The sequence below is a fragment of the Nyctereutes procyonoides genome, unplaced genomic scaffold (assembly GCF_905146905.1).
Source record: "Nyctereutes procyonoides isolate TBG_1078 unplaced genomic scaffold, NYPRO_anot_genome, whole genome shotgun sequence".
Classification (NCBI taxonomy): domain Eukaryota; kingdom Metazoa; phylum Chordata; class Mammalia; order Carnivora; family Canidae; genus Nyctereutes; species Nyctereutes procyonoides.
The window spans coordinates 31,738,341-31,764,712 of record NW_026575047.1 but is presented as its reverse complement, the minus strand read 5'-3'; the positions used below and the strand labels follow the sequence as shown (position 1 = coordinate 31,764,712).

General features: G+C 52.4%; 1 protein-coding gene across 3 annotated transcripts; it reads left to right on the top strand.

Moving 5' to 3' along the window:
* The first annotated feature begins 1,506 nt into the window (after window positions 1-1,506).
* Window positions 1,507-25,696, top strand: TRMT44 (tRNA methyltransferase 44 homolog). 3 transcript variants are annotated; one of them, XR_008664605.1, is made up of 11 exons: window positions 1,507-2,083; window positions 3,711-3,825; window positions 6,364-6,583; window positions 8,273-8,341; window positions 9,087-9,194; window positions 10,462-10,533; window positions 13,205-13,311; window positions 14,180-14,363; window positions 16,493-16,904; window positions 17,385-19,263; window positions 24,727-24,758. XR_008664605.1 is itself a non-coding variant. In XM_055326626.1 (11 exons), the coding sequence occupies exons 1-11, from the start codon at window positions 1,528-1,530 to the stop codon at window positions 24,957-24,959; spliced, it is 2,193 nt and encodes a 730-aa protein (XP_055182601.1). In that variant the 5' UTR covers window positions 1,507-1,527; the 3' UTR covers window positions 24,960-25,696. The 3 variants fall into 3 exon arrangements, 1 of the variants encoding a protein (XP_055182601.1); XR_008664606.1 differs by lacking the exon at window positions 24,727-24,758 and having other exon boundaries at window positions 17,385-17,596; window positions 19,147-19,217; XM_055326626.1 differs by having other exon boundaries at window positions 19,147-19,263; window positions 24,727-25,696.
* The last annotated feature ends 676 nt before the right edge of the window (window positions 25,697-26,372 follow it).

Sequence of the window (26,372 nt, the reverse complement as noted above, 5' to 3'; positions counted from 1 at the left end):
CATGAAGCACACGACTTGATTTCAGCTCAGGTTGTGAGATTGATCCCCGGAACCAGTTCCCTGGGATTGTCTCCCTCTGCCCCTCCATCTCTGTCAAATACATAAATAAGAGTTGGGGGATCCCTGGGTGGCGCAGTGGTTTAGCGCCGGTCTTTGGCCCAGGGCGCGATCCTGGAGACCCGGGATCGAGTCCCACGTCAGGCTCCCGATGCATGGAGCCTGCTTCTCCCTCTGCCTGTGTCTCTGCCTCTCTCTCTCTCTGTGACTGTCATAAATTAAAAAAAAAAAAAAAAAGAGTTGGGGGCAGCCCGGGTGGCTCAGCGGTTTAGCGCCGCCTTCAGCCCAGGGCCTGATCCTGGAGACCCTGGACTGAGTCCCAGGTCGTGCTCCCTGCGTGGAGCCTGCTTCGCCCTCTGCTTGTGTCTCTGCCTCTCTCTCTGCATCTCTGTGTGTCTGTCACGGATAAATAAATTAAAAAAAAAAAAAAAAAAAAGCACAGGCTTCCCTTGGGAAGCCCTGAAGGGAGAGTACTTACATCACCAGCAGAAAGAATTATTAGGGACAAGAGAGGACATTTTTTCACATAGTAATTCCATCTCTTTTAAGAAACAGAAGGATGACCCCTCTCTCCCCACCCCAGCAACAGTGCCCTAAGGGGGCTTGCAGCCAATGAGAAACTGGCTAACCTCAAACTTCTATTCTTCTCCCCCGAACTTGTGTTTAAGTTAAAACACCCCTCTCCAATTTCCTCCTAAAAACCTAATATAAGCTCCCCTTTCCTTCATCTCTCCAACTTGCCTTACACTGTAGCTTGCACCTCCGAACTGCTATTTCTCTGTCATCCCCGAATAAACTCAATTTGCTAGTAAAATCACTGGCTATTTACTGTTTGTTTGACAGTGCAGACAGCATAAACCCACGAGGCCCAAGGCCGAGGGAGGGCGTGAACATCACTCGGTGAGGCCTCCCCGAAGTCCGGAGACCGGCGCGTGCCCTTCTCCAACGGATCGCTCGCTTCGAGCTAGGGCTTGCTTCCTCTGGACTCCGCAGAGACCCTCCAGCGAGCGATTAAAGCCCCCCGCGGAGCGACCCACCCGGGCACCTAGAGGATGAGTCTCCGGGGTTTTCGGCATAGCACAGACTCTGCGGACTGTGCTGCAGGCGGGGCCCCCAACCGGAGGGGACGCGCAGGGGGCCCGGGGCGCTCAGACAGCAGGCCCACGGGCAGCGGGGAGGAGCCAGACCTCCGCCGGACACCCGCACCCGCCACAGGACCCGGGCCCGGGGGGCCCAACGCAGCGTGCACAGGCCGCCGCCAGCGCCGTCCTCCGAGCGCAGCGGGAACTCGCCCGGAGAGCTAGCGGGCTCCCCGTCTGCCCCGCCCCTCGCCCCTAGCCCCGCCCCTAGCCCCGCCCCTCGCCCCGCCCCCGCCCCGCCCCTCGCCCCGCCCCCTTACGTCACGAGCCGCGCCGCCCCGTGCGTCATCACAGCGCTCCGTAGCCGCGGAGCGCCGGGGCCTGGCCGGCCATGGCGGAGGTGGGCCGGGCGGCCGTGCGCGACCCGGGTGCGCTGCTCCCCGGGGGCTTCTGGGCGGCGGTGGCCGTGTGGCTGGAGAGGCCGCAGGTGGCCAACAAGCGGCTGTGTGGCGTCCGCCTGGAGGCCCGGCGGAGTGTTGCTGAGCCCCGGGCGGAGGACTGCGGGCCTCGGCCCAACGCCGGCCGGGAGCAGGAGGAGCGGGCCGCGGCCGCCCCGGGTCTGCGCCCCCCGGATGGGGGCCTGGGTCCCGGGCCGAGCTCGGGCCCCGACCTGGGCGCGCCTCGGCTCGCGGGGGGCCCCGGGCAGCCCCGCGAGCCGGGGGTCGGGGACGCCGATTTCCCGGCCTCGGATCTGGAGTCCGCCTGGGACGCTTGCTCTCGAAGCCTCGCCGGCGGCGGCCCGGAGGTGCTGGCCTTCCTCGCCGGGTCCCCGGTGGGGTCGCAGCCAGGGGCGCCCCGCGAGCTGGACCTCGTTCTCAGAACCGTCATCCCGAAAACAGGCCCGCACTGCCCGCTTGCCGTTCCCAGGAGGGAAATGGTCGTGCGAGGTAGGAGCGATCTGACGGTCACGGGCGTCGGGGACAGCCGCGAGGACAGTTTTAAGTACAAATACGTTGTTGCGATGGGGAGGAGAGTCTCCGCTTGGATTTGTGCAGAGGAGACGGGGCGGCCGAGAGGCGGAGGGAGGGGGAGAGAAGTGGGGCGGGCTCGGTACAGTGGGGGAGGCCAGAATCAGCCAAACGGGGTGTGCGGCCCTGGTGACCCCTTGCGGCTTCCTGCTCGCGCTCCTGGAAGTCGGGCTGCCCCGCCCGCCCGCCCCACAGGGGCCCACCCTAGGGTTAGGGCAGGGCTGGGACTGTCCCCGCAGCCTGACGGGCCCGGTCATTCTAGGGATGCAGCCTGAGCTCTTAGAGAATGTCAGTGTTTGAGTCTTTACCCAAACACCAGCCAAGTTGAAGCCGGGTTGAGACAGGGCCCAGAGAGCCTGGCCGGAGTTTGGTTAGGGAGAGAATCTTCTGCACAAGATGCAGTTTGATTAAAGACTGTCCTTTGAACCTCAGGGCAGTGAAAAACCATACTCACTATGTCAGTACCTTTGTAAAGTCCTAGGGAGGTTTAGTTGTTTTTTTTTTGTTGGTTTTTGAGGGGACATGTAGAAATGTGCATTTCTAGTACAGAGAATGGGGTCATCGTTGGGGGGGAGTGTCTGGAATGCCTGAGGGAGGAGGTGAAGGAGCACCAGATGTCGAATGATGGATAAGAGTTTAGCAGGCGAAGAGACTAGTGGAAGGCCCGCTCCTGGAGGACCTGGTGGAAGGCTCCCTCGGGCTCTTGAGTCCCAGAGCCAGCTGTGATGTCCAGTCCTTCTCACACTTGCAGCTTCCTCTGCTGCCTCCAGCTGGAGCAAGATGTCAGCTGTTCAGGGCCCTTGTGACTGGCCTGAGCCCACCTGCCTAATCCAGAGCACTCTCTTTCCTGAGGCCTGTGGCCCCCTCACATCTGCAAAGTCCATTTTTGCCTCGTCACACAGCATACTCTTGGGTTGTGGGTATTAGGGCATGAACACCTTGGGGAGGTTGCTGCAGCACATGCTGCAATGTCAAGTCACTGGTAGGTGTGTTCCCTCCCACCCCCACTTCCCAGTACTGTCTGCCTCTGTGTCCCCTGCAAGATTCTTCCCAGGTGTCCCCTCTGCCGGGAGGCCCTCCCTGATCCTGTCGTCGTCCAGACTACTTTAGGAGCTCCTCCAGCTTTTGTCTGGGTTTGGTCACCTTTCACATCTCCCCTCTGCCAGACAGAAGTTGGTGAGTCAGGTTCCCCGAGGCCTTCAGATGCAGACATCTGCATTCCCAGATTGGCTTCTCTGGCGAGGAGAGACAGTGCTCCTCCCTCTATAAGGTGTGCTGGTTTTAGGACTGCTTTCTCCCCTCGGCTCCTGCTGGCTCCTGCTGAACGTGTCTGCCGCGTGCCTGGCACCCTGTGAGCTCGGTTCGCAGCAGTGGATAGGATGTAAAAAAAGCATATCTATCTTCCTGGATGCCGTGGTAAAGAGAACGGGGAAAGCCTTGGGAGAGCAAAGTCAGGCTGAGTCTTTACTATCTTTAACATTGGGTCTGATAAAATGCTGAACTAAGTAAGCAGTTTTCATTGATTATCCCTGTCTTTGTTCCCCAGATGTCCTCAATGGAACAGTAACATTTTTACCTTTGGAAGAAGACGACAGAGGGAATTTAAAGGTTGAGACAAGCAACGCGTATCAAATCCGGCTCAGTCAGAGCAGAGAAGAATGGTAAGAGCTAAAGACTGGACTCCTCCTCCAGTGCCGTGTGGTATCAGTCGCTCACCTAGGTAGCTGCAAGAATCAGGGTCGTTGAAGAACCAAAGGCACCCTTCGGCAGCTGAGGTGTGTGAGAATGTGTTTCCTGTTTCTAGTTGATGTCTCCATGACGTGTCTTTGTTCCTGTGGGCACCCGGCCTGTGTGTGGGTGATCCCAGCCTGGCCGGAGTCTGTATTCTTTACATTCCACGCAGCTGGGATGATGAATAGCACCTAGGTGTAGCTGAATTTAAGCAATTGCAAATCTTTTTATTAAATTCTTTCTTACAGCTTGGGAATGGGGAGCAGGAATAGCTTCCTTTTTTATTTCCTGTTGAGGCTCATGTGGTTTCGGATATTGTGGGTATTCAGTGGTGCTTATCATGAAAGTGGCAGATCAGTAGGCCCCTTAGTTCATGTGGCTTTTGGGCCTGTACAGCAAGTGTGAAATTTGGTTTACTTCCATTTGGTATTTTTTAAATGGAAAAGTCAGAGGAAGGGTAAAATCACTTATCACTTTGCTGCTGATGTTTTTCTGAGAGCCATATCTGGTCTGTACTTTCCAGAACAGGCTTGGGGATTGTGTCTGTGTAAGCAGGCTGGGCTTGTTGGCACATGGGTTTGTATAAAGCAGAGGAGTACAGTGGAAAGAGCCTGATTTGCCCACTAACACTGTGACCTTGGGTATGTCATCTTTGTGACCCTCAGTCTCCCCATCCCTGTGATGGGTTTAATAATTCTTGAACCTCAGAGGAGGAGCCTAGGCTTTGTAGGGACCTGTTGCAGGCATAGAAGCTTGATGGGAATACTTAGGGCCTGGGTGAATCCTCTTAGAATTGTCAAGAGACTGCCCAAGAGATCCGGCCCCAGGCTCTTTCCTTGGTGTGTTGTTGGAAACTGGGGACTGGGAGCAGGCACCTTGGGGAAAGTGTGTCTCCTGTGGTGGTCACCTGGGGGTGCTGATCATAGAGCTGGTAAGTGGGCACTGAAGGCATCTGTTGGGTCTGCTGTGAGAGCTCCCAGTGTGGCACGGCCGTAGCAGTGTGCAGTACATTCCACGTGTGGTGGTCACATTCTTTGCTGATTTCCTGAGGGCTTGAACTCAGGTGCCTGCTCCCCATCTTTCCAGGTTGGTGTTTCCTGTCTTTGCCTACCAGGCAGCTGTCCCTTTGGGCACTCGGGCCAGATGCTAAGCACAAGTTTAATGGGGTTGGCCAGGCCACTGCTGTAGCGCATAGTGCTCCTGGTCGGCTCCTGTCGTCCGTGGCAGTGGTGGTGTGCACCCACCCTACCATGTTCTTGGCACTGGGCAGAGTGGCATGATACATAAGTATACACTCTACCACCAGGTGGTACAAAGTACAACAGGTAAGACGTGTCTCTGTTCCCACATCTCCTTGTTAGCTAAGGCAGTGTTGTGTCAGGTACATGCAGAGTGACTGGGAAATGCCTCTGAGGAGGGGGCATCCTGGATGAGCCCAGAGTGGATGAGGAAGGAGGCTGTGGGGACTCTGGGAACACCTGGGAGAAGGGCACAAGGCCCGGGGAGAGCACAGGAAGGGCCTGACAGGGGTGCCAGCCCTGGCTGGAGAGCTTCCCAGGTGAAGGGACTGGGAAGGGGAGCAGTCTGAGTCATTCCTGGACTCTTCCCACATCATGACCCGCGTGGGTGCACCTCTCAGTGGAGAGTCAGTGCCTGTTACTCAGGGGGAGCTATGTGCCTCTGATGTACATGGCGACAAAAAGCCTGACTGTCCTAGCTCTTGCCAGAGTGCGTGACCACTTACCCTGCCCCCTCACCCAACTGCTGTGCTTCCACTTGCTCTTAGGACCGATGATGAATGCCACCTTTTTTGTAGCCTCTTTTCTCCACCTGACAGTCTGGATCCTCTCCGCTTATTGTGCCACCTGAATTGTGTCCTCAGATAGTGTATTGTGATCTGGGCCTGTGGGGTGAGTTTTTATTTGCGTGTTCATCACACAGACTGTGAGGGCCTGCTGTGCATCTGGTGCTGAGCAGGTGACAGCGGACAGGAGCTGTGGGGGCAGGAGATAGACACAGAACTGAACCTGTGAGCTGCACAGGGATTTTGCGTGTTCTTAGCTTTGAGGCCAAGTGCTCCACTTTCTGCCTGGGGAGTATTTGGTGAGCCGGTATAGTCACATTTGAGTTGCATGTGTGAAAATATATGAAAACAGAATTTAGAGAAATCCTTAGATGTTCAGAAGCTGGCTAGTCAGTGCGTGAAGCAGACAGTAAGAGGAGCTTTGTTATTTGTCCATCTTCCTAATGGGCTTCATAGGATGGGTAAGTGTGTTTTTAACAGTGTTTGTAAGAGGATTCTTTCTGCTTTTAAAAAATGTGTTTTTCTCTATTTGATGAAAGTTCTACAGCTAGTTGTTGGGCTTCAGGTCAAATATTTTGTAATTATAGCTGTCTCTTCTCTTGGTAAATGTTAAAATAAGAATTGAAACTAGCTCTGCTTATTCATATTTCTCTTATTTTTAAAGGTTTATATCTATTTTAATTTTCTGTCCAGAAAGATGGCATTCAGATGGCATTATTTATCCCAGACCCAGTTGGCTGGGAGAAGAGCTGCTGCCCAGGCTGGCCAGGTGGTCTGTGGACAGCAAGAAGAGCGGATTTAAAAGCACCCTGTCCCTCATTTCCATCATCAAATACAGCAAGACTTACCAGATGCTCAAGGAGAAGTATAAAGACATGGTCAAGGTAACCCTGGGGAAGACATTTGTAATTCCCCTCATTTAGATGAGGTGACATTGGCCAAAGTATGCCAGGTGAAATCATTTTTCCAGTAAACATCCTGGTTTCTGCAGATGCGGACACCAAGTTAATGTATAGCTACTGAGGGCCTGTGTTGTAGGTTGTATTTCAACATAGGGATACAGACAGCAAAAATGTCAACAGATGTGTTACAGAAAAGGATTTTTTTTTTTTGCACATTGCTAATTTTTTTCCAAGCAAATAAAGGGAAATATTTAATTGAAAGTAGTTGGATATTAGTTACAAAATTGTCACATTTCCTTATATAAACTTAAGGACGCTTAAAATATATAAAAATTAAATACAAAAGCATGTACTTCCAGAAAGAAGATAAATTTCATATGTCCTTAACTATGTTTAGGATGTAGAGACAGTAACAGCAAACCTCTATGCTCACAACCAGAGTAAGAAATAAAGCTTTCCTAATGTGACTGAACTTCTTTTGTACTCTTCCAAGTGTATAGCCCTCTTTCTGGAGGGAACCATGATTTGTCATTTCTTCGTGTGTGTGTGTGTGTGTGTGTGTGTGTGTGTGTTTGTTTTTGGAGGGAGGGAGAGAATCTTAAGCAGGCTCTGTGCTCCGCATGGAGCCCAATGCAGGGCTTGATCCTAGGATCCTGAGATCATGACCTGAGCCAAAATCAAGAGTCAGACGCTCAATTGACTGAGATCCCAAGGTACCCATATGTGTTTTTTTTTGTTTGTTTTTTAAATCACTTACCTATCATTATGTAACAGAGCACCTCAAAGTTCATAGGCTGGAGACAGTGACCTTTCACTCTTGCTGAAGTATGTGGCTCCTAGGCCTGGCTGACCTAAGCTGGGGACCCCTTCCCTTCCAGCTCCTGGCCTGAGAGGCCTTCATTATCTTATTAACTATTCAGTTCCTTCAGGAAGGGACTTCATCTATTATTTCAGCCTTTGAAATTGGCCTAGTGAGACCATCTGACCTGTCTAATCCCTTGTGACTAGAAATGGAAATCTGAACGTGTCACCTTGTCATGGGTTTGTCCTCTTTGCCAGATTCTGTCGTGCATGTCAGTGATGTAGATAGTGAGCTGTCACACTTGGCAGCCCATGTTGTGCAGCTTTCAGGGTACCTGCTGTTGTCCTGTGTGGCAGCTAAGGCTTTCTCCCTTTACACATAGGGAGATGGGGACCACCTGCTGAGTGCTGCTCCTGACAGGTGACAGCCAGGCACCAGCAGACCAGAGGGCTGGTGCACTGGCCTTGTGACCCTTTTGCTCTCCTCATCCAGGTTTTCTTGTTCATTTCCCTCATCTGGATAAGTGATGGGGACAGGAGAGCTGAGCATTTTCCTATGATGGTACAGTTGTTTCATCTAAATATCTTACATGTCATTTTTGTTGCAAAATCTTGCTTTGGACAGCATTGTTTTTTGATGTGTCCTATGCCATCTATAGGCATAGATGGTAAAAGTTTTGTGTGTCTTTATGCCACTTGTCTATTGTATGAAAGTGATCATAAATGTCTGCCTTTGGAATGAGCTTGTTTTTAAAATTTTCCCGCCTGAGAAGTCTCATGTGCTGTATGGCTACTGGGGATACTCTAAATGTAGTGACATTAGGCAAAATGATGGAGTTATAATCACATGCACTCTGGAACACTTTCTAGGAATGGCCTGAAGTAACTGATCCGGAAAAGTTTGTGTACGAAGATGTGGCTCTTGCTGCCTACCTGCTGGTAAGAGTATGTCCGGTCATCTAAGCTCCTCTGCAGTGGGGGAAGGTTGCTACCCTCAGCTGCTACCAGTGGGGAACAACATTTATCAAATCCGTCACTTAGCGTGTTTCTGGTTCTGTTGCTAGTTTGGTAACACGTATAGTAGTTGGGCTTGGTGTGAGTGAGGAATAAACCTGTGTCATGAAGCTCCAGCTTAGCTGGGGCTTCCCTGCCTCATTGTAACCATGGAGGCGCTGGGTGGCCCACGCTGCTGACGGGACCCCTCCATCCTGGGTCCTTCCTTAGCTAGTTTTCCAGCCTCGAAATTTGGGTGTGCCTTGACTTAATAGTCTTGACTTTCTTATCTAAAAAAATGTTTAGACCAGATAATTTCTAATTTCTTTTCATCTGTGATTCTCATAGCCTTTTTAGAAATAGCATACTTTGCTTTGATTATTAAAGTATATGTCCTTGAAGAACAGAGAGAAGCCATGAGGAAACCAGCAGTCATCTGTAGAGCTCTTGCCCAGAGGGGATCACTTTCATGTAGACTGTCAATGGGAGGAGGAAGCTTCAATGCCCCTGCAGCAGCAGGCAAGGGCAGCTCCCTCTGCTCACCTGTAGGTCGGCTCTGCAGACCCAGGGCCACAGATGAAGCCTGTCCTACCTTTTCTGGAAATGTTATTTGTAACCCGTGTAGAATTTGTATCTGAATTATTCTTGGAAGAAGTGAATCAGGACTGATTTTTTTTTTTTTTTTACCTAGGTTTTGTGGGAAGAGGAGCGAGAGGAGCAGGGCTTGACAGCCAAGCAGTCCTTTGTTGACTTAGGATGTGGTAACGGTCTCCTGGTCCACATCCTGAGCACTGAGGGGGTAAATGTACATCTGTGGCCATTTCTAATTCCTTTTCCAGAGTGTCTTCCAGTCCAGCACAAGGGCCCTTGAGGTGGTTTTCTGATATGAGCTGGATCCAGAGTCTGCCTGGGTGTTGGACTGGTGACCAAGGAGCACAGGCAGCCCATGTGGCTGGGAGAGAGGAGATAGAACAGGGCTCTTGGGCTTGCAGGGGCTGCGCCTGTGGATGACAGACTTTACCCAGTACAGCCGTGGTTGCTGTCAGGTGCTTCTCTGGGGAATGTGGCATGTCAGGGTACTGGAAGGGGAATACGAGGCAGTAGGTCTGCCCTCCAGAAGCTGGACGCCCAGCTTAGAGGATACTTACACTATGATATAAGCTTATGACACTGGTTTGTGCACCATTTTCAGATCCGTGAAGTCAAGACAGGATGTGCTGAGAGTAGCCACTGCTGCTCAGGGCAGTTTAGTGTAAGCATGAGCTCTGAGCTCCCTGGGCCGATGCTTTGGGCCAGTGTCCAGCCTTCCCGCGGAGGATGCCGTCATTGTCACCTGGCTGAGCTAGCTGGAGCTTAGTAGCTTCGTGCTCCATCATGGTGACCCCAGCTGATTTCTTCCTGTAGCATTCTGCCCTGTGGGAGAGATGTCCCGTCCACAGCTAAGGAACTTGAAATGAGATCATCAGAATGTACTTTTTAATTGCTTTATTAAAAAATGAGTTTATGACAGTAATACCTGTAAACAAGTTGTCTCTGGGGCATCAGCACATCAGGTGGTGGCGTGTAGGCTGGTAGGTAAGGAGGACCGGGTACCTTGTCCACCCCTCCTCCTCCCAACTTGGAAATGAGCCTGGCTGCCCTGTGAGAGCCCGCGGATACAGGCACAGCGTACTGGCTGAGACGCAGCCACAGCGGATGGGCCTTGTCTGTTTCAAGTTGGAGGGGCAGATGTGCTGGGGTCTGGACTGGACTCCGGGCCATGAGACAGGCTCTGTTTCCATGTGCGTCTCCTGGGCCACTGTCCTCGGACACGTTCTCATACCTTGACTCCATTTTCCCATTGTGAAGGCTCCTGGTGGGTGACCTTTGCGGACTGCAGGTTCTTACCCATGCCTTGCAGGGGCATGAATGTCTGTTTCCAGCGCTGAGATACCATGAGTGCCATCCGTGAGTGTAAAAGGTCTCTTGCACTTCACACTGGTGGCAATCTCTGCAGAGTTTAATTTGTTCTTGCTAATTTATTATACTGTACCAGCGTTAACCTTTGGTTTCTGAAATTATTTTAGCATCCAGGCAGAGGGATTGATGTACGAAGAAGAAAAATCTGGGACATGTATGGACCACAGACTTGCTTAGAGGTACTGGCCTTTTTTTTTTTGTTTGATCTCACATGGTTGTCTCGTAGTGGCAGTTCCAATGAGTGTGCCAGGTGCCTCATGTATTCACTGGTCCTGACACAGTGCCAGGTTGGTATCCTGTCACGCCCATGGCCCCTAAGAGGGCAGGGCACACACATACAGCACACGATGACAGTGAGGTTATCCTCTTGGCTCACCTCATGTTCTTGACTGTGTTCAGATGACAAGTTCATTACATAAATCTTTGTGTGTCAGTCTTAGTCCACTTAAAAAAAATCTATTATAGGCCAAACTTTAGAAGTTTTTGATGATATTGTCATAATGGTTTTCAGAAAGGTTTTATTTCAAATACACTTTCAGGAAGAGTTTTGAATGCTTTAAGAGATGCATCCAAAATACAGGAGAAAAAGTAGAGATTTACATATTTACCAAATTTTTGAGTGCCTTCAACTTGTCAGGTGTTTTCAGGTGCTGGCAGTTCAACAGTAATGAAAGGCTCCTGCCTTCATGGGGGTGGGGGACACCCCCAGAAAGAGTGGGTGTGGGGTGTCAGGTGTGGTACTTGCTGAGAGGGATGAACACCTGAGCAGGGCAGGGGAGGGTGAGGGGGCCACTGGGGCACCAGGTCTTGCTATTTATGTAGAGTAGCCAGGAGGGCCTCCTAGCAAGAAGGCAGGTGCTGAAGAGTCTAGGGAAGGAAGGTAAAATGCACCTGGGCTGGGGCTGGGTCTCAGGTGTGCCGATGCCCTGTGGAGCTAGACTGTACATTTGTCTCTGGAGCCTATGACTGTGGAGCCACAGTGAACCCAGGTCCCTACAGTCTTGCTCAGAAGGAGCTCACTTGTCCTGGTCCCAGTCAGAGAGGAGTGTCTCCCTAAGGGAGAAGGTGACCGGCCACCTGAGCAGCATTCCCCATCAGGTCTGGTGTCCAGTGTTGCTGTGTCGGTGTCTGGTCGAGGCCTCTGAGCTGGCCAGCAGAGGGCTCCATAGGAGGGTCTCCACACTAGGTCCCTCCCACTGCCCAGCTGTGCTCCACCCCTGGTTACCTCAAGACCTTGGTCCTGGAGTTAAATGCAGGATGTGACTGGGACACAGATTCTCATCCCCAGTGGCCAGAGAGCTGATGAGACTTCTCACGCATTCACTCGTCACTGTGGAGGGTGCACAGAAATCAGAAGAGCGTGATGTGCCCAGAAGCTCGCAGCTGTCCACACTTGCTCTTTTGCCCTGAGCTTGGCCTGCCGCTCCTGTGAAATAATGCTCAGCTGTGCCATTTCATCTTTAAATAGAACTTTGAGACCATTTGCATATTTTCTGCCTCATTTTTTTTGAAGGTAGAGAATGACATTGTAAAAATAAAAAAGATTAGTGGAAGGGAGTGGCAAACTCTATGGGCTCGTTTTCTTTATCCACACGGTCAAAAGCCGAGGACAAGTTTACAGCTTCTTTCAAAATCGTCATTTGATTATAAAACTGCTAAATCACAGCAGCCGTAAATTACATTTCTATTCATGCGGGCCATGTAAAGGGAAATAGGCAACTTTAAAGCTAGACTGGGTGGAGATAGAGAATAATAAGGTCTGTTTTTTCCTGCTGTTAAATTCTATCCATACCAGTTGAGCAGTACTGTTTTCACTGTTTTAATGTGCGTAAGTAGAAGCCCAGATGCTTATTTAAGAACCGGAAAGATTAAAAAAAAAAAAAACAACAAAAAAAAAAAAACGGAAAGATGGTAGAGTTCAAATTCCACTTTGTATATATCATGTCTTGAAAGACTCATAGTTTTGTTGTTCTAAGGAAGGGCCTTGAAAGTGAGTGTTGTCAGACTGTCTTCCTGGTGTGTTTTGAGCTAGGAAAGCAGCTGTGCTCGCTTCCCTTGGGTGTTGGCTCTTCAGCTTTAAAGTTTGGAGGGTCTTGAGCGGCTGTGTAGTATCTTTTCTCTGTCTTCCCAGTTCTCACTGACAGTGTTGGGGTCCGACTGCAATCATGTGTGATGGCCTGCTGCTTAGCAGGAAGAGTAGGGTGTCATGTAGGAGTAGGGTCAATGTAAAGTTCTAAATCATAAAATCCAGCTATCTGCGGCTTAATTACAGAAATTATCAGAATGGCTAACCTGCCTGTGGAGTGGGTTTTTACTTGGTGTCTGTTTACAAAAGATTGCGCAATATCAAAGATTTCTCCTTTTATATGTAAACTCCTGCCTCAGCCTACCTCGTCCCTTCACAGGTGTGCTTCATCACATAGGTTGACAGATGTGAGGTTATGTGATGCATTACGTGACACACTTAACCTCAGACCCACTTGTGTTCCACTCACTTGCTCCTGAGGCCCTGTCTGGCTCCGATGTCCTGCCAGGGTGGAAACTCTTGCTCTGTCCTTCTCCTGTAGCTTCTTTGTGTGTTTGTGTAGAGAAGCACATTTGTAAGGATCAACAAGAGATTAGCACTCAGAGCATTGTTAGTGTCTTTAGTGACGACACTAAAAGCTGCTGTATTTCACACCCTCTGGGGCAGATGCAGACCATACATTCAGGGGCCTTCCCAGAACCCACGACCACCTGAGGGGCTGAGACGACCACCCCAGCAAGCCAGGATTCTGTAGGGCCTAGCCTCATAGCTGTGTTCTGCTTTACTGAACCAACATGTGGTCTCGTTGCGTGCCTTTCTTTTAGGAAGATGCAATCACACCAAATGATAAGACCTTGTTCCCTGACGTTGATTGGTTAATTGGTAACCATTCTGATGAATTGACACCATGGATACCTGTCATTGCAGCCAGGTGAGCAGATAGCCCAGCCTGCAGGGCAGCTGGTAGGGGGGAGCAGAATGTTTTGGTGCCTAAATCTCACTGTCCAAAACTAGCCGCTGTGGCTGTTGAACACTGGAGACATAGCTAGTTCAGATTGCTGAAATGATAATCTGCAGAATATATCGGGTCAGGGTTAAATTCTGCCTGTTTTATATAAAACGTGGCTGAAAAGATCACAAATGTGATTCACATTATTCTTCTATTGAATGTGCTGATGAAAACTGATCACTTCTGCAATATATTTATATCCAGTATTGAGAGACCTGTCATATTTTGAAAGCTTTTTTCTGGCAACAGGAGTGTTGGTTGGAAAAGGAAAGGAAAAATCTCTCAACATAGAGATACTTGCAGCAGTATTTATTTTTCAGCCCAGGGGCTAGACATGTGGCAGCGCTTCTAGGTCAGGAGGAGATGTCACAGAGATGCAGGTTACGTTGCTGCCCCAAATATTTCGTGGCTATGGCTCTTCATCCATGGTCTTTGAGCTGTCTTAGCTCTTGGAGAATGATGTGGGTCAGGGAGCAGGTGTTCGTCCTGGCTGGGCCCGCCTCCCAGGTGCCTCACTCACAGCTGAAATCTCAGGCATTTCAAGAAGTGGGTTTCAGTTGACAAGAGCAACTGCAGTGGAGCAAGTGTTTTATAGAAGTAATTCACTTCGTATTTCATGGGGAAGGTATGCCATGCTGCACTGTTTCTAGAAATTGAGTTAGGGAGAGCTCTATTTTGTCACCTAGAAGACATTGTCAGCCAGCAACACACATGTATTTTACCCAGATACATGTTAGCCATACAGCTTTCTGCTAAATTTCCTTTTGTTTTTTGTGGATTGCTTTTGAAGGTCTTCCTACGGCTGCCGCTTCTTTGTCCTCCCCTGCTGCTTCTTTGACTTCATTGGAAAATACTCCCGGAGGCAGAGCAGGAAGACTCAGTACCGGGAGTACCTTGATTTCATCACAGAAGTGGGGCTGGCCTGCGGGTTTCACGTTGAGGAGGACTGCCTTCGCATTCCCTCCACCAAAAGGGTGCGTCCTCAGTGAGTTGCTGGCTCAGGGCCAGTGTCTCAGAACCACAGGTGATGCTGTGCTGTTGGAAAGTGTGTGGGATCCAGAAGGAGCCTGTGTGGATCTCGGCATCCTGACCCCTGGTGGGGTGCAGAAGGCTCGTTCAGCCTCCACAGCCCCTGGCACTGCCTTCTCCACACCCATAGCAGCTTTGCAGGACCCTCAGGGAGTCTTCATTTCCTTCCCAGAAAGTGCACATGGCCCTCAAGGACCTGCCCAAAGCAGGTGTCAGCCTAACTTGTGTAGCGGTGGCCTGAGGGTTGTCTGTGGCTCTGCCTGCCCTTGGTTCTGACTACTTGGGTTCCTCAATGATTGGCTGAAATTGAAGTTTGGTTCAGAATGATTCCTGTTTTCTCATCACATGCTTCATTAATTCAGATTGACCTAAAATGTACCTGGCCCAGGCAGATCTTGGCCCTTACACAGTCTGAAAACAGCATGAGTACCCTGTGTGACCCTGCCAGGTGGTCAGGGCAGGCTCGGTGGCATTCCCACTCACCCTCTGAGCCATGAGAAGTACTGCCATCGATTTATGATAGTTTCTGATAGCTTCCTCTTCTCAGACTTCAGACTCAGTGCTGTCAGTGAGCCACTGCTTTGAACAGCAAAACAAAAAAAACCCATCGTATCCAAATTATTAACTTCATTGCTTGACATGGCAAAAAGGGTCTAAGGTGTGAGGTGAACTCTCGGCTCTGCCACCTGCCGGCAGTGAATTCTTGGGCACATTGTGAGCCACACCTGTGTCCTTGTCTGTCCAGCGAGGAAAAGATAAAAAATGGCACCTTCATTGTAGGTGCTTAGTGGTGGTGAGTGGGGCCCACGTGGCCTCCAGTATGTCATTGCTGCCCGTGTGGTCACTGCTCAAGTAACTTTGAAAGCTTCCTTTAGGACTCTGCTTCAGAGCCATGATGAATGACATAGGATTCATTCTCCTATGTGCGCTCACGTTGGCAAGTCACTCTACTAAAGTTGGAATTGAGTCTGGGAACTGCTAGGCTTTGGGTCATGTGAGTAGGTTCAAGGATCTCGCAGTTTGGGTTTTTTGCACTTGTCTTTCTGTTGTCTTGTTAGAGAGCATGTACCAGTCCTTAATCACTCTGAGCCTCAGCTTTCTTGTAACTCGGTGGTTTGGAGTACAAATGTAAGAGCAGATGTGCACACATAGCAGCTACCCAGTGAGGGCTGATGACACCTGGCATGCTTGTTCTCACACAGAGAGGTTGAGTTACCTGCCCAGGATCATGCATGCATCAGGTGGCAGGGCTGGAGACTAGTAAGAGTGGCTCTGATATAATTAGAGTTGCTTTCTTTTGTTGTCTCTAACCTGGCTTTGTAGCTCCTCCTCTTGTAGGAAGTCCAGAGATGCTGTGCCTGTGGCAGTGTCGCTGGACTGGCCTCACTTGCCTTGGGGACTCCTGTGCGGCAGCCTTGAGCTGGATGTACAAAGAATAAAAGAGCATGGAATGAGCATCCATGCTGTACTGAGTGCTTTGCTAGGTACTCCTGCCTCGCTCTGGCAAGGTTGATAGGAGGACATCTCATTTTGAGAGCTCAGTGTTACTGTCTGCACGTGAGGGTCAAATGGAGGCTCTCACATGTAGAACGTTCAGAATAGGCATGGCCATAAGCTCAGTAACTATGGACTTGTGATTTGTACATGTGTGTTAGGGCTCTGAAAGTCTGAGCCAGGAGTTTCTTTGTGGGCTTTTGCTCTTGGTTTATTTTGGATGTTTTTATTGGTTTTTAAAATAAGCTTTTCTTTTGTGATAAATGCCTAAAATTTTATTTATTTATTTATTTATTTTAAAAGATTTTATTTATTCATGAGAGAGAGAGAGAGAGAGAGGCAGAGGCAGAGACACAGGCAGAGGGAGAAGCAGGCTCCATGCAGGGAGCCCAGCGGGACTCGATCCCGGGTCTCTAGGATCACACCCTGGGCCGGAGGCAGATGCACAACCACTGAGCCACCCAGGCGTCCCATAAATGCCTAAAACTTTAATGTGTGCTGCAGAAGAAGAGAATTAAATGACAAACATTGAAATGCTATAGGAACCTGGTAAAATACTCTGCTTTTTTTTCACAAGCAGGTTTGTCTCATTGGGAAATCCAGAACATACTCACCTGCTAGAGAAGTTTCCATGGATAAGCAGAGAACCCAGTATATTAACAGCAGGCGGGGCCACCTTGCCAGCCCATCCGGCGAGACGCCTGCCTCTCTTCCACCCCGGGCTGCTGTGGGACATGAGGGTCACCCCAACGGGCACCGGGCCCTGGACGTTGGGGCTGCCGAGGGAGGAGCAGAGGCCCCGGCTGATGAACTCTGGCTGTCTGGATTTCAACCTAGAGAAAAAGTTGAGCGCCTGAGGAACTGTGCCACCCTCCCTCGAGATTTTATTGACCAAGTGGTCTTGCAAGTGGCACATTTGCTGTTGGACAGAGAGGAGCAGATAAGCATAGGAGATGCTTCCAGCGGCAGCTCGAAGGCCTGGAACCGAGGAGGTAGGCCCCCGACCCCAGCTGCGGCCTCCTGCATGCCTGCTGGCTTTCAGGCAGTGACTCGGTGCTCCCTTAGGACTGACTTAAAATTGTGTGGTGGTTCTAATTATGTATATTTTAAAGCGACGTCAGTGATGAATAGGCCACTTATATGCTAATTGTTTAAAATTTTCCTTGTGGTTCCCATTAGTATGCAGGACTCCATTTCTGTTAGAGGAAGGCACTGAGGGCAGAGGGGTAGTGTTCACACATTTAATTAGCCTTTACAGAAATGTTCAGGCTTCAGGGTGTGGAGACACTTGTTTTCAATTCATAGTAGGATTGAATCATTCAAACTGGAAACAGGGTCCTGAAAGTCAGAAAGGTGCTCTGTCCCCTTGAATGTAAGGCAACACGGAGATGTGGTCTGATCCTGTGGAATCGCCAAAGCACAAAACTCAGCCATGATAAACAGAAGAACATTATATCTGATTGTTCTCATAGGATGAGTAATGTGCTGAAATCAGTGGTGTTCAAGAGAGATGGGGGCCAAAGTGTGGACTGTTCCTGCTTCTGTAAAGTGTCCAGTCTCAGGCGGCTTGCTGGGCCCCAGCTGGTTTCTTCCCTGCCTCCGCTCACGGCTGAGATGTTGACTGGCGACACCAGAGGGCGCTGTGGAGCTGGCTGTGCTGGGCAGTGCCAGAGATTTGCCTGAGGTTTTGGGGTCATTGGGGGGTCTAGGGGAGCCCTCTCTCAGCCTGTCAAAGGCTGCTGCCTGGCTGGCCCTGTGAGTGGGGGGCCAAGGAGGAGGCGGCAAGCCTGTCCTCCCCCACCCATGATTCTGTCCTGCCCTGAGCCTCCATAGCCCTCGTGCACTTGCCACGCGGGAGTGCTGTGGAGCATCTCCCCTTCTCTGCGAATTACCCGATGCTGGTGGTGTCTGATGGAGGTGGGGGCTCTCCAGGGATGTAGGGGCAACCCTGGCCAGAGCCCCCAACTCCAGGGGCCTGACCATACGTGTAACTGGGCACCAACCCTGAGGCACCATGGGCTGCCCTGTGGGTTGGCACCCCACTTCCTGCTGAGGTGGGGCCCAAGTGGAGAGGAAGGCAAGCTGAGGGGGATTTCCAATGGGGCCTCGAGTGCCAAGGAGCCCGCAGCAGGTGAGCAGGCGCCTCAGAGTCGTTTGAGGGCGTCTGAGAATGTGGAGTTTGACCTTCAGACCACAGGAATGATTGAGCTCAGGAGGGGCTTGCCTGTGCCTGGGACAGAACTTTCTTGCACTAGGGTAGACCAGGTCTTCTAGGCTCAGACGTAGATGTGAGTGGCTCTGATCATTAGGTCTCAGGTGTCAGGCCTGCTCACCCATGAGAAACATCCCAGAGCGGGGGGTGCCATCCTCCCCACATGGGTCTTGTTGCCCCGGAGCTGGCCGGAGGTGCTCTCGTGCGGTGGACATGTGCCCACAGGCTCCTGCCCTCAGGTGGTCTTCCCACCTTTTGGTTGCTGGAATTTAGTGACCCGTCTGAAACCTGCCCTTATATAATGTATGGGTGGGTCTGTCCCCAGGACCTCAGTGATCTCAGTCCAGGGGTCTTCCCTCTGCAAGGCATGGGTGAGGGAGCACAGGGCAGGAGGAGGTGGTCCCTGCCCTCACAACTGAGTCAACACACACACGACAGAGGATGAGCACCTGGGAGGTCGCAGTGCAGAGCTGTGTGTGTGAGCACCAGCGTCCAGGGACTTGTGTGGGGCCAGACCAGGAGGGGCAAGGACGGCTGTCTGGGCCGGTTTTAGCCTTTTCCTTAGATGTGCTGCTTGCTCTTGGAACGTGGTGGAGGCAGCTGAGAGGTGCATCCTGAAGGTCAGCTAGGCTTGGTAGATGGAATCCCAGCCACAGGGTGGCTGCTCCCTGGGGGTCTGGGGCTGGGCCTCTAGAGTCTGTGTCTGGGAGGCAGGGGTGTCTCAGCTGGCTTACAGAGTCTCTGGGTGGGCATAGGTGAGCCCCCAGGCATGGGGCCTGGCAGATGCAAAGTCCCTGGCATCCCAGATGGTGCTGGCTTGGCCCCTGCAGTTCCAGCTAGGTGCTATGTGGTATGGGCTCGCTCAGAGTGCAGGTAAATCTCACGGCCTGCCCTGCTGACGTGCGTGAGAGACTGGGGTTGGCTGGACGAGAACTGGTCCCTGGGCCAAGCAGTGGGCGGGCTTGTTGGACAGTCTCTTAACGGCCTTTACATTGTTATTGTTGGGGAAACCCGGGTTTCAGGAAGCCTCTCCTTGACAGAAGTGGCCAATGAGCTGGACCCAGAGACACTGCAGAGGTTGAAGCGGGAGTGTGGAGGCCTACAGACACTGCTCAGAAACAACCATCAGGTGTTTGAAGGTAAGGGGATCGGGCCTTGAAATGTGCTCCTCTTTCAGAGCTGGGTGACACGTTCCACCTTCCCATGTCAGAATGTTCTTCCCCACAGATTCTGGAATCACTGCTCCCTGCTTTTTCTGTCAAGTGAAGTTTGCTTTATTTTTAATTTTTTTTAAAAAATTATTTATTTTAGAGCGAGAACATGAGCAAGAGAGCAGGGGTGAGGGCAGAGGGAGAGGAGACTCTCCAGCAGGCTTCCTGCCGAGCACAGAGCCTGACTCTGGGCTCGATCCCAGGATCCTGAGATCCTAACCTGAGCTGAAACCACAAGTCACTTAACCAACTGACCACCCAGGTGTCCCTAAGTGAAGTTTGCTTTCAAGGAGATTTACACTTTTAAAAAAGTGGGGGGGAGAGGATAGAGTGCCCCCTATCCCGCTTCTGCCTTGTGAGCATCTTCTACCAGGAGGGAACATTGCCCACACCTTTTCTCTGGTCCTTTCTAGCCCCATCAGGCCTGGTACCCCTGGGCCTGGCCTTACCCCTGTCCTGGACATGCTTATGCCTCAGGTGGAAGGAAGAGCAAGTCTGGCTGGGTGTTGCTGGAGGACTTTCTCGGTGGGGGTTTGTTATTTGCTTGGGCTCTTGGCTGTCTGCAGACTGAAGCATCGTGAGCTCACATCTGGGCCCTGGGCAGTTAGAGGAGGGAGCCCCAATGCCTGTCCACTCCCCTCCCCTGCATACGTGCACTGGGCCCTTGGGAGCGCAGCTCTCATGCCCTTCCCGCACTGACGCTCGGGCTTCCAGGACTGCCAGGAGGTAGAGCGGCCCAGGAACCTGTGCTCATTCCCTTCGTCCGTCCCTGCCCTCCTGGGGCTTATGGGGAGGGAGACACAGAACCAGTGTTTACAGGGGTACCTGGGGTTAAAAGAAGTTCCTTTATTTGAGTTTTTAAGCAGACACCTGTCGTCCAGATGGTTGGTAATTTGTCATATTGCTTCAAGATGAAGCTTTTTCCTCCTTTTCTTTGTGGAAGTGTTTTAGAGCACATCCCAGCGCACCAGCTTTTTCACCCCTAAGACTTCAGCAAATGGCTTTAAAGATGGTGGCCTCTGGCATCACCATAGTGCCATAGGCATGTTCCCACCCAAGTCATGATGTGCAGGGAGATCTGCCCTCATCCCAGGAAGGGGTTGGGACGGCCAGACTTGGGAAATGACATCTGGGCTGGGACTTGGTAAAGAGGAAGAGGAACAGCATTCGTGATGGGTCTGAGTTGGGGAGGAGTGGGATTGGGGCATGAGGAGTGAGGGGAGGGGGAGGCAGGCGGCTGGCCTGCAGTCTCCCCATGGCTGTGAGGAGGTTTGGGTCTGTGTGATGGCAGGGGAGTGGTGGCACCCATGTGACTGACTTCCAGTCCAGCTGCGGGGTCACTGTATGCCTGTTCTCTGCTGTGTCGGGGGCCTCCAGGGTCAAGTGCAGGGCCCTGTCAAATCCCCCTACAGCACAGCATCTGACTCCTTAGGACGTAATATGTGGGAACACATTTTATTCTGTTTCCACTGGGAGGTGTCCGATGAAGGCCAGCTGTGGACCGGTGCCGAGCACCTCTTCTTTCTGGGAGGCAGGGGCAGGGTGAGTGTAAGGGTGCAGATGGTATTTCAGTGTGCACATGGTGGTTCTGGCTGGTGGTGCGTAAAGATGTGCTAAGAACGTGGGGTCTAGAGGAGACCAGGCTGGCAGGGGCTGCGGACCTGCCCCTGGACCCACCCTTCACCTGCTGAGTCGGGCTCCTGTGAGGTCGTGCTGCTCGCTGGCTTGCCTCAGGAGCCACACTTGGAGCCCATTGCCTGCTGTCTGTCTGCCTTGTACCCCCCCCAACCCCCCAGCTTCCCCACATGGCCCTTTGGCTTATGTTCCACTCCTGATGCTCTTTCCTGTCCTGTAAGACTACCTGCTGGCTCCTGCCCCCATCCCAGTGCCGCAGCCCTGCTGGTAGTGTAGCCATAGTGCTAGACCACAGCCTGCACACCTTTCATAAACAGCATTTCATCTGCCTCTCTGGGTCCGCAGGATCTGCATGTGCTGCTGTCTCTCGGCCGCCTGCATTTGGTCACATCGCTGCCTCCACGAGACCCTGAGCTCCCTGCGGGTGGGGCCAGGCCTTGCTTGGCAGCCCAGAGCCCACTGCTTTGTCGCTTAGCCTGTGTCACAGGATAAGACAGAGGAGCAGCCCAGTGAGGAGGGCGCACTTCCCAGACCCCTCCTCACAGGGAGACCATTGCATCCCAGAGTCCCCAACCCCTGAGATGCCACCTGTGAGCAAAACCCAACACAGGAGGACAGGGAGCCCACAGGCCTTGTCTAGGGATGCTGGCAGTTATCTGAGCCCCAGGACTTGGGCCCGTCCCCCCACCCCTACCGTTGTGCAGCTCCTGAGGAGAGTGGTTGGACAGTGCCTCAGGGCAGGTGGCCACAGTGGCTAGAAGTGTATCTGTCCACTCCCAGCCTATAAAGCAAAGAGAGTTGGGTGCTCTCACTTCTTCCCTGACCCTGTGTGCATGTGAGACAGGAGAGCTTGGGTGTGCACAGCCCTGCATGTGCATGGGAGAGCTTGAATATGCACACTGGCAGTGCCTTTGGGCGGCCCAGTGGCCCTTGTGGAGTTAGACTTTGTTTTCATTTAAACCCGGTTTTGCTGGGTAAGTGCCTGGAATGGCCCTGAGCCCTGTGAGCAGAACTGGCATCTCCAGGTTTGGGGCCGTTGCAGGAGCCGGGGCCTAGGCAGGCAGGCCCTCCACTGGGGTGTGGAGAAGCTGGGAGGTGGGCAGCCTTCCTGAATTGGCAGTTCCTACTCCTGTTGAGCTCCCGCACGGCTGCCTGGGATCTGCTCTCCGGTTCACAAGGCCTCGGTCAGTTCATATACTCATTGCAGTCCAGAAGGGCTGCTCTTTTTTCCCCAGCATGTTTTTTTGGTTGACTTCACAAAATTGTATCTTTTTTTTTTTCCATTATAAATATGCATGTATGTGATTGCTTTTCTGTGCAGTTCACAAGGGGGGGGGCACATTTATTTTTGGAAACTTCTGAGTAGGCGGCTGGGGGCCTGAGCTCTGAGTAAACATTCTGCTGTAGTCATGCAAAAACTATGCTCTGAGGCTGCTCCTACCTCTGAGTGTGTTTTACACTAGAGCAGCTAGTCTCTGCTCATGTTTATAGGGCGGAGGAGGGAAAATCGATTTTGGATACCCTCAGTTCCGCCAGCACTGAGTCCCTTCCCCGGGCCAGTGCAAGGTCCTGTGCAAGCTGTGGTCAGGGGCTGGGAGGTTCCGGTGGGGGTGCCTGGCCCAGGGTCTGTACCCACAGTGCCTTCATTGCCTATGCCAGCCATGGGGAACATGTGGCCACAGCTGAGGGATGGGGACTTGCCCAGAGTCTCTAGATGGAGAGGCTGGACTGGCAGCCCAGGTCACATCTGACCAGAACCTGAGCACGGGGCACTGTTCTGGTGAATTATCCCTCATGATTTCCTGGAACAGTTTACAGGCTGTTCCTCAGAGTGCTTTGGTCAAGGTTTCATATGCTGTCAGAATTGGGAGGGGAACGGACCAGCAGGTTTTGTGTGCTATGTTGAGCAAGTCTGCAGGAGTGCATACTTTGGGAGGAAGCAGAAATACCAGATAAGTGAACTTTGATAGAATATATTTGGTTCCTGTAATCCCATTTTAGAATCAGGAGCATATTCCCACTGGGGAGAGTCCACTGGGTGGCCTGACCCATGAGTGGGCTGGAGTGTGTAGAGCTGGAGTATTGTGCCCTCAGGTCCCAGCACGGGCCTACCCAGGATGGGAGCTGCCCTGGAACCTGGAGGTGTGTGGGAGCATGTCACCGCCCCCTGCCACGGCCAATCCTGTGTCATTGGTGCCCAGGCCCCCTTTCCCCTGACCCTGTAGTTACCGCTTCAGACATGTGGTGAGGTGCCCTCTTAACTCGAGACCACTGTGGAGGACCTGCTGCCAGCCAGCCTGTCCTCCAGGAGGGGCCCTCCTTGGAGGCTTTTGTGGGAGGCTCCCTCTCCCCTGGGTTTCTCTTGAACATGTCCAGGCCTTTGGGCGGGGCAAGGGTTCCCTGCCTTTTTGAAGAGCACACCCTGGTCACCTGGTGGGTGTCTCTCCTCGGGACTCTTCCGAGACACACTTCAAGGCCGTGTCATCCTGCCGCAGGAACGTCCAGTGGAGCCCAGTGACATTTCCCTGACCTGAGCTATCAGACTGAGGAAGCTTGGCGTCAGCCTTGTGGGGAGCAGTGCAGGAGGCCGGCTCCAAGGAGGGTGACAGTTGTGCCAGGCCGTTAGTAGGTGCCTCCTGACCTCCCGTGATGATGAATCCTTCCATTGTGGCCCTCCGTGCATCAGGCGCCTCTCTGCAGCTCCTCTGATTAAAAGGGAAATGTTTACTAGGCGGCAGTCTCCAGAGACAAACAATCTCGTTATTGCCATGACACGAGGCCATTTGAAAGCAAATCCAAGCTTTAATTCATTGCTTTCAAGTTCTCGTCAGAAGTTAGAGAGCCAGATTTCTTCAATAAGCTTCCTTTATTTCTCCCCGAGCCGGTCTGTCTCCGGGTGGTTTTACAGCTTCCAGGGAAAACCAGGATGGATTTGGCCAAAGCAGGCCACATATCCGAGGAGTTGCTGGCTTCTGGGGATCAAATGGCCAGGTGAAAGCCTGGGGGGCGTCTCAGCCCCAGTGGGGGCTACCATCTCAGGAGGCAGCTTGGTGGAGGGCCCAGTCTGCTGCTGGGGCCCTACTCCCTAGTCCCCATGTCCTGCAGCATCCCCAGGGCTGACGGGGCTGCTGTACTCCCTGCCCACTACTTGTGTTTGGGGGCTCTGGCTGGGGGTCGAGGGACAGTAAACCCTCCTCTTGGCCTGCCCAGAAAGGACCTGTGCTTGTTTCTCTTCGATGCAAAGGTGAGGTTCCCCAGGACAGGCGCCACTGCAGCTTCTACAGCTGTACCCAAGTCCATGCAGGTCTTATGCCGGGGTCTCCCAGGCTCTCAGCGTTGTTTCCCACAGGCCCGTCATGGTGCGGCTGCAGCCACTTGTCCACGGTCTTGTCAGCAAGACCTTTGGTTCTTCACCTCCGTCCTGGGGTCCAACGTGTGCCTCCTTACGGCCCCTAATGCTGGCCCTTCAGGGCTCCTGGCCCTGGCACACCTCCACCCTGCCCCTGCCTGCCCCGCCGGCCTCCCTCCCACCAGGCTGAGGCTCTGACTCTGCCTCCCCCAGAGCCCACCCTTCTGGCATGAAGGGACTGAGGTGTCAGGGGTTGTCAGGGCAGTGCAGCCGTGACTGAGGTCTCTGCCCTTGTCTCCATCCTGCTGGGTGCTGCTGCCCCAGAGTCGGGGCTTCCCCAGCTCTATGAGTGGGTGGACTTGGAGAATAACGCCTGAGCCATGTCTTCTCTTTGTTCCGAACCACAGTTCTGAATGGGCGAGTTCACATTCGTGACTGGAGAGAAGAGCAACTACAGAGGCAGCAGCACCCGGAAGCAAAGCGGAGACTGTTCTCAGAAGCTTTCAAAACCCGTATCTGCTGGTTTTTCAGTCACCACCCTGATGGTTGTGTTCTGCCTTCAGACAGCTGCCCGTTTGCCCATGGGCCTGCGGAGCTTCGGCTGCCCCGGAACCCCAAGAAGAAGAAGCAGATTCTGTGAGCTGCTCCCACCCTGTAAGCAGAGCCTGGTGTGGGGGCCCAGCGCTCAGCTCCTCTGACAAGTGCAGACTCCGCTGGTTGGGGTAACTTCCTCCAGATTGCCCCCATGACGTGACTCATTCATTATATGAACACCAGACAGGACAGAAGCTGAAATTCCTCCCGCCGCCAGCCCCGTCAGAGTGTAGGGTCTGTGTTGTAAATGAGGTCACACTTGCGTTCGGGATCTTTATTCCAGAAAGAGCACAGGAGTTCTTGGTAGCATCTCATTGTGATGAAGGTGGCAAAAGTGCCTGGACCACCTGGCCCCTGTAGGGGGCCTGCCTCTTCCTGCTTGCCTCAGTGTGTGATAGCTGACTTACCCTGCCTGCAGGAGCGCAGCTGGTGCCGCCAAATCCTGGCTGTACTGGAAACCCACCTGCTCTGGGTGCTAATCACTAGACTGGTATTTTGTAAAAGCTGTCACACTTATGTGTGCAGGTTATTTTTAGTTCAGAGAACAAAACACCCATAATCTCTTTACCTAGGTCACTTTAGGTGACGTGGAAAAGAATCCTAAGTGATACACAACAAAGCCAGAAAATCTAAATGATACAGAAAGCACTCCCCGCCTCCTGCCCCTCCCTACTAGATCATCTCCCCAGAAGTACTGTTAGCAGTTCTTTTGATTCTGGAAAAAATATCCTATGTGCTTCTGTTTAAAATTATTTTTACAGTTTTACTAAAAGGTCCCGTCAATGTACATTGTCATGCCCTTCATTTGCCGCATACCCCGGTGACCTTTCTGTGGTGCAGTCTTCTCTTGGGGCACCAAGAATGAACTCATTCCTTTCCCTGAGAGGCATTGCAGCTTGGCATAGCACCTGGTTTCTGCCATCCTCCAGGGCCGGCTGAGCTGGTGAAGTGGGGTCTGGGGAGTGTGCCTGCCTGCCTAGCCCCATGTGCTGGACATGGTTTTTCCCACCCCCGAACCTCTCCCTCACAGGAGGCTCTGGGGACGAAGTCCCAGCTGGGGCAAGTGGCTGCAGTGTGCCACTTGGGCCACGATTGGCCTGTGCAGGTGGAGTAGCTCTGGCCAGCAAGGTGTGAGGGGCCTGCTGCGGAGCCCCTGCTGCCACTTTTGCGGGGGATGCCTGGTGTAGGAATCTGTGGCTGGCCGAGCAGAAAGAGAAAGGCCTGGGTCCGTGGTGGCCCTGAGCTGGGTTAGCCCGTGCTGGGCCTGTAGTCTCCTCGCCTCTGACCTCAGCTACAGAGATCAGGTGTCTTCATCAGTACGACACCAGTGAGCTGAGGTTTCCATGGTGTGGCTGGGATGATACCCATCAAGACAAGCCCCCTGGCCTCTCTGCCTTGGGATCAGACTCCCTTCCCCTTGTCTTGAAGGAGAAGTTCCTCCTAAGGGGTGAAGTGTGAG